A 13,580-nucleotide genomic window follows, 5' to 3' on the forward strand; every position below is an offset into this window, starting at 1 on the left:
CTGTAAGGTTTTGCTGGGGGGTCTGGCAGGTTTTGCTGGGGGGTCTGGCAGTTCCTGGGCTGTAAGCTCTAAGGTTTTGCTGAGGGATGCTGGCAGTCCCTGGGCTCTAAGCTCTGTGTTTTCTGCAGGAGCAGCAGCAGGCACGGCAGTCGCAGCTGGCCCAGGACGAGCGCGTCTCCCGCTCCTACCTTGCCCTGGCAACAGAAACTGTTGATATGTTCCATATCCTCACCAAGCAGGTCCAAAAGCCTTTTCTCAGACCTGTAAGTCCTGCTCAGATTTAAGTTCATTCCCTGTTTCTCTAACATCTCTGGATTATAATCTGGAAATGTCTGGTAGCACTTAGTCTCCATGCTCCTCCCCTTTCTCCAGCTCATTAAAATCTAATTGCTGTTGATGTTACTTGATGTTGAGAGCATTACCTGAGTCACAGATGGTGTGATCCTTCCAGACAGAAACTGTTTGCATGACATTTTTTAATGGCAAGCATGCTTAAAGAACAGACGCTTGGTGCGAGCCTACCAAAGGAAAGTTTTATTAGTTAATAATTCTTGATCTTGCTGTGTGCAGCTCTAGTGATAATCTTCTTTACCCCTGCCTTCACACTCTGATCTGTTTTACTTTGCTCCTGTAGGAACTTGGACCACGACTGGCTGCTATGCTGAACTTTAACTTACAGCAACTGTGTGGCCCCAAGTGCCGTGACCTGAAAGTTGAAAACCCGGAGAAATACGGGTTTGAACCAAAGAAGCTGTTGGACCAACTGACTGACATTTACCTGCAGCTGGATTGTCGTCGCTTTTATAAAGCAATTGCTGATGATCAGGTGAGCTCCAGAAGGATGAAGGAGAAGGCCAAAAACTCTGTGGACAAACAGGACTTTGCAGAACATTGCAGAAGCGTTTTGTCTTGCTGTGTGCTGCCAGCCAGTTTGTGTTCCATCCCTGCAGTTTGTTCTCTTTCAGCAGATCAGCTCTGTTCATATTCTGTCTGCTCTTTCTAAGGTGTTCCCAGTGCTTTGCAAACCTGTAAGCATACATCACTATCCATAGCACTGCACAGCCATAGGAAATGTCCTGACCATGATATGCTTGTTCCTGCAGCCTCACTGTAAATTAGCAGAAATACTTTGTCCCTTTGCAAGTGGGAGAACTGAGGCAGAGTTTTAACTCCCTGCCCCTTCCTCATTGAAACAGGCAGAGCTGGGACCAAGAGCCTCCTTCAACAAATCAAAGTTCATTCTCTAGATTAATAGTTTCCAAATTGTATTCCCTCTGAAATCACTTTATTAAATGGCTGTGTAATAAACTGACAAAGCACAGCATGAATGAGACAATTAACAACACCTTTGAACTCATGGTAATGTTCAGAGCAAGATAAGCTATTGCCTAGCTCTGTGTTCTTGTAGAGTTGTCAGACTGCTGAGCCACATCTGCCCATGCCTGTATCTTATAATAGAAACTTTTCAAAGTGTAGAGGGGAAGAAATGCTCACAGCAGCTACTTGAGACTCTAGTAGGAGCTGTTTGCATGTCTGGTGAAGCAGCAGTATTGAGGTAGCTCAAGATTGTTCTTCTGTAGCTATTTAAATTCTGATAATTCAAATACCAGTAATACATTTGAAACAGATCTTATGTGTTTGCATGTGTATAGTGAATATTTTCATGCTGTTCAATATGAAAATGAGGATATTAACCATCATTCATCCATGCCAGCCACAGCAAATGCACAGACTGACACAGGGATTCAAAAGAAAGAAGCCTGCGTGTGTGAGAACTGGAAAAAAGCTTCGTTAACAAAGTGTCCCTTCATCAGGAAGGGGTGGGGGGAGTGACCAGTCTCTTGGGAACTGTCAGTGGCAGGAAAGAAACACCAAGGAAATGTGCGGTTGGTTAATGGCTGCTGGTATTGGCAGGAAAAACAAAACAAACAAAAAGTTGCTTGATCATGGCAGGATCTGTGGAAAGCATTTCAGAGATGTCCCATTTGCAAATCCCAGCAGGCAGCAGAGGCAATCTGCAAAGGTTTCCTGAGGCCTGGGCAGGCTGCCATGGTTCTGTTCCCTCTGGGCTGGGCACTGTGTCCTGCCTGGGCCACTGTGGTGGGGGTGGAGGAAGTGGGGCTGTGTCCAGCACGTCAAACATCCCAGTGCAAATAGAAATCTGTGAGATTTAGTGTGTTTTGTTTTGTCATAGAATTCAGCCTTGCGCTGTAAAGTAAATATCACTTATTATTAAAAGGTTTATGTCAAAACATGACATTGTGAACTTGAAAGAAAATGGTGTCTGTAGAACACAGCCAGCCACAAAAGTCCTTCCCTAACTTTCTTTTTCACATGAAATAATGCTTGCTTCAGTTGCACTGGGTCTCTAGATATTTCTACTGCACTGGGTGGCAGATTTCCAGCATTCACTCTCTCTGAGCTGTTTTACTATTTTTTCCATATCATGGGTGGGTTTTTTGTTAGTTCTTGTTTGGATTAGGAGAAGGATTCACTCCTTTCCCAGTACTGCCTTGCATATTATCAGGCAAGTTAAGAAATTGAATTAAGAAAAAATCATTTTATTCTGTATTTTCAGAATGGCAATACAAATGTTTTGTCTAAGAATAGCTCTAATAATTACCCTAATAATTACAGTCAGCCTCTCTGAGCATCTTCCTCATTTTCTTTAGGTGATGTTGCCTTTTTCTTGGGTGCTTAGTAGTTCTACAGTGGTGATGACTGGTAAAAAAATCCCAAGTCTACCCCAATGTTGATATTTTGGTGCTAGATGAGTGCTACCTACACACTGTTTGCTTTGATGTAAGGTTGAGCTTTCATTGATCCTTCCTTCTGCATTTTAAAAATGCATGAAATACCTTTACTATTTTTGGGGCATGTAAGGATACTACGACTCAGCAAAGTTGTCTTTTTATGCTTTGCCTGTAGAGGTCCTACAGTAAAGAGCTCTTTGAGGAGGTTATCTCCAAGATGAGGAAAGCTGGAATCAAGTCTACCATAGCAATAGAGAAATTCAAGCTGCTGGCAGAGAGTGTGGAGGAAATGGTTGCCAAGAACGCCCGTGCAGAGATCGATTACAGCGACGCTCCGGATGAGTTCAGAGGCAAGTGGATCTCCTGAGCCCTGCCTGTCTAGGAGAGGGGTTTCGTTTGTTTGGATTCCATATGTTAATAGAAACTATATGTTGTTTATGAAGCTTGCATCTTGCTCTATTTCAGTGATGCAGTTCAGTAAACACAGAGTGAAGAGTTCCTTTTCCATGTACTTGAAAACAGTAACCCCCCCTAACTGAAAACAGGTGGCAACAGTGAATGCTGAGTCCCAGGCCAGCAAGGGGAAAGTGCTGTAAAGTTTTATGTCCATTTAACCATTTTCTGTAACTTCAGCAGTGTGCTGGGGATGCTGAGCATTGCTTCTGCACTGTGGGTTTATGGGCAGATTACATTTGTAGCTGTTTGCTCACCCTAATGAGGATGCTGTGCCCTCAGACCCCCTGATGGACACTCTGATGACCGACCCTGTGAGGCTGCCCTCAGGAACCATCATGGACAGATCCATCATCCTGAGGCACCTGCTGAACTCCTCCACAGATCCCTTCAACCGGCAGACACTGACAGAAAACATGCTGGAACCAGGTACAGGCACAGAAAACATGCTGGAACCAGGTACAGGCACAGAAAACATGCTGGAACCAGGTACAGGCACAGAAAACATGCTGGAACCAGGTACAGGCACAGAAAACATGCTGGAACCAGGTACAGGCACAGAAAACATGCTGGAACCAGGGACAGGCACAGAAAACATGCTGGAACCAGGTACAGGCACAGAAAACATGCTGGAACCAGGTACAGGCACAGAAAACATGCTGGAACCAGGTACAGGCACAGAAAACATGCTGGAGCCAGGGACAGGCAGAGAAAACATGCTGGAACCAGGGACAGGCAGAGAAAACATGCTGGAACCAGGGACAGGCACAGAAAACATGCTGGAACCAGGGACAGGCACAGAAAACATGCTGGAACCAGGTACAGGCACAGAAAACATGCTGGAACCAGGTACAGGCACAGAAAACATGCTGGAACCAGGGACAGGCAGAGAAAACATGCTGGAACCAGGGACAGGCACAGAAAACATGCTGGAACCAGGGACAGGCAGAGAAAACATGCTGGAACCAGGGACAGGGACAGAAAACATGCTGGAACCAGGGACAGGGAGAGCTCCTCTGCTCTGGGCTGGGCAGCACTGTGCTTCCCTAGGACAATGCTGAGGCCTCAGCAGAGGTAACAATTCTTTCATTTCAACTTGCACAGGAAAGTTCATTCCCTTTGCTTTCCCTTTTTCTGGGGGGGCAGAGGAACCCTCACACCTTTGCTTTCATAACTACTAGGCACAGAAACATGGTGTATGAATGAGTAATGGCTGTTGGTCACGAGGGACTTTGTTATAGTACCATTTCCAAGTAATTTAATAATTCTTTTTTCTCTTTTTGTTTTTTCCCTTCCTAGTGCCAGAACTTAAAGAGCAGATCCAAGCCTGGATGAGAGACAAGCAGAATGAGCATTGAAATTCCCTTGCAGTGCACAGCAGCACAGGGCAGAGCAGGCTGTGCTGCTCTGGCAGGAGTGCAGCAGACACACCTGGAGCTGCTGTGGCATTGGCTCTCCCACGGCACTGACTCCAGTGGTGACCAGGAGCCTGCGGACGAGGAGAGAAGCAGCTTCATTCTTGTACATATATTTAAATGATAACGATGGTCAATAACACGGAGGACAAGCTAGGAAGTTACTTATGTTACAAAACTGTCCTTCAATATGTCACATTTTGGAGTTTTTACAGCTGAATTATTTTAGCAAAGACGAATGGATCAGGGCAGCACCCCTCAAACCTTGTTTTTTACCGCCAGATATCCGTTAATTTGATTGTGGTTAGAACCTTGGACATTTTGCTGCTAAAATAATTTTTTCTCTTTCCCTTCCTTTCTTTCTGTTCCACCCATCAAATCTGCACTGCTGTCTTTTTCTTTTGTAATGCAAAAAAATACAAACCCCGTGAAAATCAAAATCATTCCCCTGCCCTTAAAAGAACATATTTTGTGCGATAACTGTGCCTGCAACAAAGTGTTCATCTTGGGATGGTATTTTTATATTACACATATTTGCCTATTTGATTTTTAATTGGTGTTAGATACAAGGATAATTCCAAAAAAGTGAAGACTTCACATGCGGATTTTAATTTCCTTTCCTTGAGATGTCCCTTTCCTTTATGTTGATCAAGATGCTCTGGTACTTGTGAAAAGCCTTGAGATAGAAATACATTAAAACAGCTGCCATGAATGAGATGCCTGGGAATACCAGGATTTCAGTGACTTTAGAAAAAAGAAAATATATTCTTTCAATGCTGCAGATCTATGCTAACTGACAGTTCTGAGCCATTGGAGCTTGTCCACAGAGAGCAGATACTTTCATCCTTGGAGGCTGCAGTTTGGGGCAGGGGTCATTTTTTATGTTGCATACCAATTTGTATCCATGGCTTGGCCTTACCAAAGCAGAAAGGGTGCAGGAAATGTAGAATTACGTTTTTAAAAAAAAAAAAAATTCACAAACATTTTTATATTACTGCCCCCTGCATATGATACTTGAATTTCCTTTTTAAAAAGGATTTGAAACCACAGCGTTTTAAAATTAAGTTGGAAAAAAAGGTTGTTTTTCTTTTATTTGTTTTTTTGCCATGTCTTCTGTTCAATTCCTGACTCTTGAACTACAATAAATGATACACACTCGCACAGAATGTTTCCTTGCTCTTTCTTGTAAGAGTGACAATCAAAATATAAAAATACAAATTATTGTCTGTCTTTGTTCAGATAGTGATTTAGGATCTGGAGCTAACTTAATAAATTATGTGGAAAATCTTTGTGCACACAGATATCAGTAATACTTTAAACTGAAGAATGTTCCCAAGCAGGTGCCACTGAGCACCTATTCATAGCCCTGTGACAGCTGGTGACAGCTCCAGGGGAGTTTTGGGGAGGTTGTAGAATCCAGCCCTGGCCTTTTAGGTGTGCAAATCATGGTGAATTATAAAATGTGAAGGTGCAGTTGTGGGCTGTTTTTTTTGTTTGCTTGTGGGATTTACTCTAACAGCATGAATGTGTATTTCTTTTCTGCAAGCTTCTCCAAAGCTGCTCTCTGGGTCGCTGCTGCAGCAGAGGTTTGTTGACTGTTCTATAGCTGCAACCAGTTCAAATCCCCCTCTGCTTTCCTCTTCAGCCACAGACCAAAGGCTGCTCTGCTTTTACCTGCAGCTGCCAGCTGAGCACCAAACCCTGCAGGCTGTGGCATGTTACAGGCTGTGCTGAGCTGTGTGCTCTCTTCTTCCCTGAAGAGGTGATTTCTGTATAAACTCTTACACGTTCCCTCATTGGTGAGGATTATTGCATGAAATCTCTAGGAACATCCCAGGCTTTATACTTTCATTGATGGACAACTCTTCAGTAGTGAATGTGTTTTTACTGGAGGATGATTAAGCTATGGCTTCACATTTATTTTTATTTTTATTTATTTATTTTTATTTTTATGTATTTATTTTCTGCAATCATATATTGCTTTTATTGACAGACTATAAGATGAAAATTCTATACTTTTGGGTTTTGCCAGGAGGACATAGAAATATTTACATTTGGTGTGGGAAGTTTTAATCAGCACAAGGCCTTTCAGAATCTGAATTTACATTTATTCTGCCATTGTGTCAGACTGACCTGAGGAATATAAATAGCAAAGTGCATTGCTGAAATGTTTTGTCTAATTATGGCATACATCTATCATCTGAAAACATGTCAATGCAGATATTGCACAAGACACAAGGGCTTGACATAAGTGGCCAAAACAATTTTATCTGGGCAACTAGTATCAAGTATTTCAAAGGTGTGAGCTCAGACAAGTGTTCTCCCAAATTCTGCATTAGTGAGCAGAATAATGAAATGTATTTTAATACAAGCTGCCATTCGATTGTGTTTGGCCACAAAACTGAATCAAACCCCTCTCTCTCAGTGGATAGTGGACATCTGAGAGTCTGAAAAGCAAAGCTGAAGCTGGATTAAAAATTGCTCTCCCACAAAGCATATTGGTTATGTGACAATTCTTAATTAATTGCTACCTGCAGTTTTTGGTGATTTCCCTTCCCCTCACTGATCTGTCATTTACCTTTTTCAATCCAATTGTAACCTCTCTGCAATACAGAGTTTTTATTGGGGGTCCCAGGAACGATCAGTGGAGGGATTTGCATTTGCCACGTCCATGTGTGTGCAGAATGTGAAGGGGATGGTTCACCCAGCAATGGCTCACTCATAGAGTGACTTTCCTTGGCAATTATTAGCACTGCTCTCTCCTTGTCCTCCAGCTCCACGCTAGAGCCTGGGGAAGTTCCTGGGGCGAGCACTGCTGCAGCAGCAATGCAATCGGGGCCAATTGATTGTGTTGTATCACAGTTTATGTTATGTAAGGCCCAGCTGAGGTCTGTGTCTCTGCTCTGTTCCAGCAGGATGCCAGCGCTGCTCCCTTTGCTCCAGCAGCCCCAGGAGTGTTTCAGCCCTGTCCCTTCTCCCTGAGCCCACATTCCCTGCCCTGCTTTAGGGGCTGGATCTTACCACAGGAACCAATTTCCTCCCTACTAATAAATGCAAGGAATTTCTACGTTCCTTTACCTTGCTGTTTTCCATCGTGTAATTTGGCATCCTCTGCCTGTTTCTAGCAGATTTTTTCAGGACTCTGTGACCAAGGGTGGAATTAATGTCTGGGAGCTGCTGTGTGTGAGCACTCCCCAAACTTGGGCATTAGGCTGATGCAGGAACTGCTGTTCCCAGGAAACACTAAACAAACTTTGCTGAAGAAAAATCAATCACAGTGTCTGTTGCCGTGGGGGTTACAGCACGCACCAGTATCTGGGCACTTTGCAGATGTTGAAACTGGTTTGAGGGTTTTTTTGAGGAGTTCTTGCCCTTTTCAGAGAATAGCTGACCTAATTCTCCATAGATTTAGGTAGAAGTTAGCACAGTCACACCACCCTAAAACCACCATTAAATGAACTGTCCCATCAACCTGAAGTAGGTATTTCCTAGGACACGGGAAAGCCGCCTGTGTTTGATTTGGTGTTTCTGTAGCAATATTTCCCTAAGCCTCCTGTTCAGCCTTTTGTTGCCATAACTGCAAATGAGATTCGCGAGGGGAAATAGTCACTTTTCACCAAACAGAGTAAAAAATAACTCATTCTGCCAAAAATCTGAACCTGAGGCGACACAGCAGAGATTAGCACAGCTAATAGCCAGGAGGCTGTGAGCAGAAATAAACCTTGTTCTGAAACTAGAAATATCAGCTCCTGAATGTTCGCAACGTCTCCAATCCAATTTGTGTATGATGGCATATGAAATATATGCAATTAAGGCATTTCATGATTTTAAGGTGCTTATAAGCTTAAACATGAACCAGTTTCTAACAGCAGAAATTACCACATTACTAATGATAAGGAGGAAGTTAAAGCTCAATTATTACCACAAAAATAAAATTTTACTATGAGAATATGCATGGAATTATTGAAAGTATGAGAATTAATACAGCATCATTGACTAAATTTAATCACTTGCCTAAAAATACATTATGAGGTTTAAAAAGATGACTCGAGCTGCTCAAGAAACGTTCTGAAGGGAGGGAGGGAGGATTATTAATCCCGCTCCTCGCTTTAGGATGCAAATCCCACCGAATCACCCGGAGTCGGGAGATGGGGAATTAATTCACTGCCGCACATAACGCGGTGTCCCCGCACATAACGCGGTGTCCCCGCCGTTCCCGGCCCGTGTCCCCTCACATAACGCGGTGTCCCCGCCGTTCCCGGCCCGTGTCCCCTCACATAACGCGGTGTCCCCTCACATAACGCGGTGTCTCCGCACATAACGCGGTGTCCCCGCACATAACGCGGTGTCCCCGCCGTTCCCGACCCGTGTCCCGCACATAACGCGGTGTCCCCGCTGTTCCCCGCCCGTGTCTCCGCACATAACGCGGTGTCCCGGCCGTTCCCCGCCCGTGTCTCCGCACATAACGCGGTGTCCCGGCCGTTCCCCGCCCGTGTCTCCGCACATAACGCGGTGTCCCCGCTGTTCCCCGCCCGTGTCTCCGCACATAACGCGGTGTCCCCGCTGTTCCCCGCCCGTGTCCCGCACATAACGCGGTGTCCCCGCCGTTCCCGGCCCGTGTCCCCGCACATAACGCGGTGGCCGCGCTTTGTGCTCGCCGCCAGCGCGCGCCCCCTCAGGGCTCGGGAGCGCGAGCGGCCGCGGCGCGCACGGACACAGCGCGGCGGGCGGTGCTGCGGCCGTCGCTCACGATAGGCTGCGGAGCGCAGACGTGATTTGCATCGCGGGCTCTGATTGGCTGGAGCCGCCTCCCCGGGCGGCGGAGGGCGCTGCTCGCAGGGCGCTGTTCCGAGGGCGGTGCCGCTGCGGCCGGGAACCGGCAGGCGGCGCTGCCGGCGCAGCGGTTGTGATTGACAGGGCGGGGGCGGGCGGACGCGGGCGCCGCGCCGCGCCATTGGCGGGCTGTGCCGAGGGGGCGGAGCCGCGCGCGGCGATTGGCGGAGCGGGGTCGCTCCCCCCGCGGGGCGGGCGCGCGGCCCGTGGTCCGTCAGTGCGGAGCGGCGCCGAGGCGAGCGCGGCGCCCGTTCCTCCCGGCGCGGCCTCGCTCTCCTCCCTCCCCTTTCTCCCCTCCCTCCATTCCCTCCCTCGCCCTTCCCGCTCCATTCCCGGCAGCGGGGGGGGATCTCCCGGCCTCGGTGGAGGCGGCGATGGGGATGGCCGGGTTTTTGTGGTTGCGCTGCCCCGCTGGCTGCTGACCCCGCACCGCCCGCGTCCCGCGGACACCCCGCGCCAGGTGAGGGGGCTGCGCTGAGGGGCCGCGGCGCTGGCGGGGGCCGGAGCGGGGCGGGGGTGGTGGCTGATGCCGTAATGCGGAGGGGGAGGCGGCGATGCTGCCGTGCGCATCTGTGGGGCCCCGCGGAGGGCTGAGGCCGGGAGCGGGGGGACGGACGGACGGATCGGTGGATGGATGGGTGGATGGATGGGTGGATGGATGGATGCATAGCACTGGATACCCCGGAGCTGTCAGGGCAGTGGCGCAAGGGCGTGGGGCCCCGCTCGGCCTTGCCATCTGCCCGATGCCATCTCCTCGTCCCCGGGGACGCTTCCCTCCCTCCCCTCGCTTCCCGTTCTTCCTTCCTCTCCCTCCTTCCTTTTTTCCCGGGCGGCCGCTCCCCGGCTTTTCCATCGGCTGGATGCCGCGTTCCGCCGCCCGTCTCCCCCTGTGCGGCTCGGCCGGGGCGGAGGCGGCCGCGCTGGTTCGGGAGGGGCACGGCCGGCGGGGCGCTGCGGGAGCGGCAGAGCGGCTCTATGTGCCCGGTGCGGGAGCGGCAGAGCGGCTCTCGGTGCCCGGTGCGGGATCAGCAGGGCGGCTCTATGTGCCCGGTGCGGGAGCGGCAGGGCGGCTCTCGGTGCCCGGTGCGGGAGCGGCAGAGCGGCTCTCGGTGCCCGGTGCGGGATCAGCAGGGCGGCTCTCGGTGCCCGGTGCGGGAGCGGCAGAGCGGCTCTCGGTGCCCGGTGCGGGAGCGGCAGAGCGGCTCTATGTGCCCGGTGCGGGAGCGGCAGAGCGGCTCTCGGTGCCCGGTGCGGGATCAGCAGGGCGGCTCTCGGTGCCCGGTGCGGGAGCGGCAGAGCGGCTCTCGGTGCCCGGTGCGGGAGCGGCAGAGCGGCTCTCGGTGCCCGGTGCGGGAGCGGCAGAGCGGCTCTATGTGCCCGGTGCGGGAGCGGCAGGGCGGCTCTCGGTGCCCGGTGCGGGAGCGGCAGAGCGGCTCTCGGTGCCCGGTGCGGGATCAGCAGGGCGGCTCTCGGTGCCCGGTGCGGTGAGGCGGAGCGGCTCTATGTGCCCGGTGCGGGAGCGGCAGAGCGGCTCTCGGTGCCCGGTGCGGGATCGGCAGGGCGGCTCTATGTGCCCGGTGCGGGAGCGGCAGAGCGGCTCTATGTGCCCGGTGCGGGAGCGGCAGAGCGGCTCTCGGTGCCCGGTGCGGTGAGGCGGAGCCGCTCTCGGCGGGCAGTGCCCGGTGCGGTGAGGCCGGGCAGCACCCGCAGCCATGTTGAGGATGAGCCGGCAATCCCGGGGCCGTGAGGGGGCTCTCGGCCGGGCCCGGCGCTCCCGGGCATCGCCTGCGCTGCAGAATTCGCCAGAAGCAGTGATAAATTTATGTCTGCTTTCCGGAATGTAAATACCTTCATACCAAATTCTGAATTCTAAAGGATATTTGTTTTCGCTTCCAGCTGCTTCTTAGCTCAGTTCTTTGCCGTTGCACAACCCGCTGTTGGTAAATAGCCATGTGTGCGTGTGATCGGGTTTCGGTGCCGGGCCGAGCTGTGCAGCGCTGTTGGATCTGGCATCTGCACCTGGTCCCGATATAGCCCGGCCTGTGTGAGTTCAGCTGAGCGATCACGCTGCCTGTGCTGCCCCAGCTTCGTGCGGCGCCTAAAATTGGCTCTGCTGGGCCCGTGCTCAGAACACGGGCCCGCTGCCCCAGCAGCTGCTCTGCCGACTCCCCGAGCGCTAATCTCTGCCCTTCTTTTAATTCTTTACAGCTCTCGCAATGAATAGTTACAAGCCTTTTTTGTTTCAAAGTTAGCGCATTCTGTGATATGTAGATATGACACAGTTATTTGGTATATTACTGGTTATCTTAAATAAAACTGTTTCTTTATTTGTGGTGTGTGGTGAGTTTGGTTTTTTGTTGTTTTTTTTTTTTTTAAATGCAGAGATACAGATTTGAAACATTGTTTTGTAACCACTTAGAGCTTGTTGCAGACTTCTCTGCATGTATAAATAATAATTGAATCTAAATCCCTGCTCTGCTTCTAACTTCACTTAAATAAATAGCAATGTGTTTGTGTTTTGACATTGCATAAAAGCCAATTTGCCAAAACTTTCAAATACATCCAAGTATTCAAGTCTTAATGGTTATTCAAATATATTGGTGAAGGCCCAGATCTACTTGAGCCTGTGAAGGGTGATTCAACAACACCGTTGGGTTTGTCAGGTTGAATACCAGTAAACAGACAAGATATTTAGATGATTTTTTACATGACACAGTTTAATATTAAAATCTCACTGTGTGACTCACAGGGTGGGTATCTTTAGTTTCAGATAGGTGTAAAACTAGAAGGTAGGATTTGGTTTTTGCTGCTGAAGCTCACTGAACAACTCGAGTGTCACCTACCAGCTGTTTTGGAGCAGTGGAGCTCACTCACACACAGTTCCCTTCTTGCTTCCCGGCTGGTTCATGCAGGCTGAACATTAGAGAGACACAGCTGGGAGATTCCTTCCAAGGCATTAGGGAGATGATTCATTCCAGCATGGATGGCAGCCTTCTAAGCCTATAATGAACATTAAAAAAAAAAATTGTCTTTTATGAATATTGTTCTTCTAAATATGTGCCACAGACTGAATTGCAGTTTTCTCTTTTTAAGTTATGTTTCCATTCTGTAGTCAGCATTTTGCAGTAGGAAGTGGTACTACTGGTAAATGTGAACCCTGAAAAGCCAGTTACAGTTTATGGTCTGTCATGCTGTGTAACTCGGGGCTCATTTTGCTTCTTTTACCATTCTGTGTGATGAGGGCAATGCTGCTTTTATAGATTGTTACGACCAGTTAAGGTTACTGGTAAGTGGACAAACCACTCAAAAGCCCAACAGCTGAAATGTATGGAAAGTTTGGCAAATTGTGTTGGTTTGGGTTAATTTTCTTTTTAATGAAAATTAAATCTTGCATAGGAAATTGATATTCAAAGCATCCGAAGTCCATGTGCAAATATGAGTAGGTGTTTTGCTTACTTCAGCTATGAAAAATAGCAGAGTTGAGAACAAAAGAAATTTAAAACTATACCATATTTAATTTTCCGTCAGCACAAAAGTTAGGGTTGGGAAAAATTGCTAACCACAGAAGTCCAGCAGTTAAATTTTCATGTTGCAGGTGACTTTGTGATCTGTTCTGTGAGAGTCTCTTCACAGTTGTGTATCAAACAAGTCTGTCATTTAGCTAGTGCATATGGAGTCTCTGGAGGTGTGATTTTCATGCTTGCTTATTGTGAATATGATGTTTAGAGGTACTTGAGAACATATTTATATATATGTGTGTGTGTGTATATATATTAAAGTAGATGATTCTTTCATCCCACTCTGTTTGCCAGCTTCCCAGGTATATCTGCAGAAATTAATGCAGTATTCTGAGAGGTGGTTTTATGCAAACATCAGAAAAAAATTCTTTATGGGACTCCACAGTAAGAAGGGAAAACAAGCCCCCTGCATATGGTAAGCAATATTATAAGAACACATTGGACAGAGTGGATTGTGTCACTGTGAAGCTGACAAGAGGGTGTTTTGTAGCTGCAGAAGATGAAGCTGTGTTCCACAAACAGCACGCTTTGCCATGGGCAGTGCCTGCTGTTTCCAGCAGCAGTGTCCAGGGTCAGTTGAATAACAGCTCTGGGCTGTGGCAGGATTC

The 13,580-nt window shown here is 48.4% G+C and overlaps 2 protein-coding genes across 6 annotated transcripts in view; both read left to right on the forward strand.

Annotated features, from left to right (window-relative positions):
• The window catches only part of UBE4B (ubiquitination factor E4B), a 33,128-nt gene extending 27,349 nt beyond the window's left edge, over positions 1-5,779 (forward strand). For all 3 annotated transcript variants that reach the window (XM_079326263.1, XM_079326264.1, XM_079326265.1), the window contains 5 exons: positions 129-263; positions 635-826; positions 2,929-3,103; positions 3,489-3,635; positions 4,506-5,779. In XM_079326263.1, coding sequence (XP_079182389.1) covers positions 129-263; positions 635-826; positions 2,929-3,103; positions 3,489-3,635; positions 4,506-4,564 — 708 coding nt within the window. In that variant the 3' untranslated portion in view covers positions 4,565-5,779. The remainder of the gene's footprint in view (positions 1-128; positions 264-634; positions 827-2,928; positions 3,104-3,488; positions 3,636-4,505) is intronic.
• A 3,866-nt stretch (positions 5,780-9,645) lies between these two features.
• The window catches only part of KIF1B (kinesin family member 1B), a 78,522-nt gene continuing 74,587 nt past the window's right edge, over positions 9,646-13,580 (forward strand). For 2 of the 3 annotated variants that reach the window (XM_079326047.1, XM_079326048.1), the window contains exon 1: positions 9,647-9,914. The gene's annotated coding sequence lies outside the window, so the exon portion shown is untranslated. Of the gene's footprint in view, positions 9,915-13,580 lie in introns of all 3 variants that reach the window. The other variant, XM_079326046.1, reaches the window with a different exon arrangement.

The sequence above is a fragment of the Erithacus rubecula genome (assembly GCF_903797595.1).
Source record: "Erithacus rubecula genome assembly, chromosome: 24".
In the NCBI taxonomy this organism is placed as follows: domain Eukaryota; kingdom Metazoa; phylum Chordata; class Aves; order Passeriformes; family Muscicapidae; genus Erithacus; species Erithacus rubecula.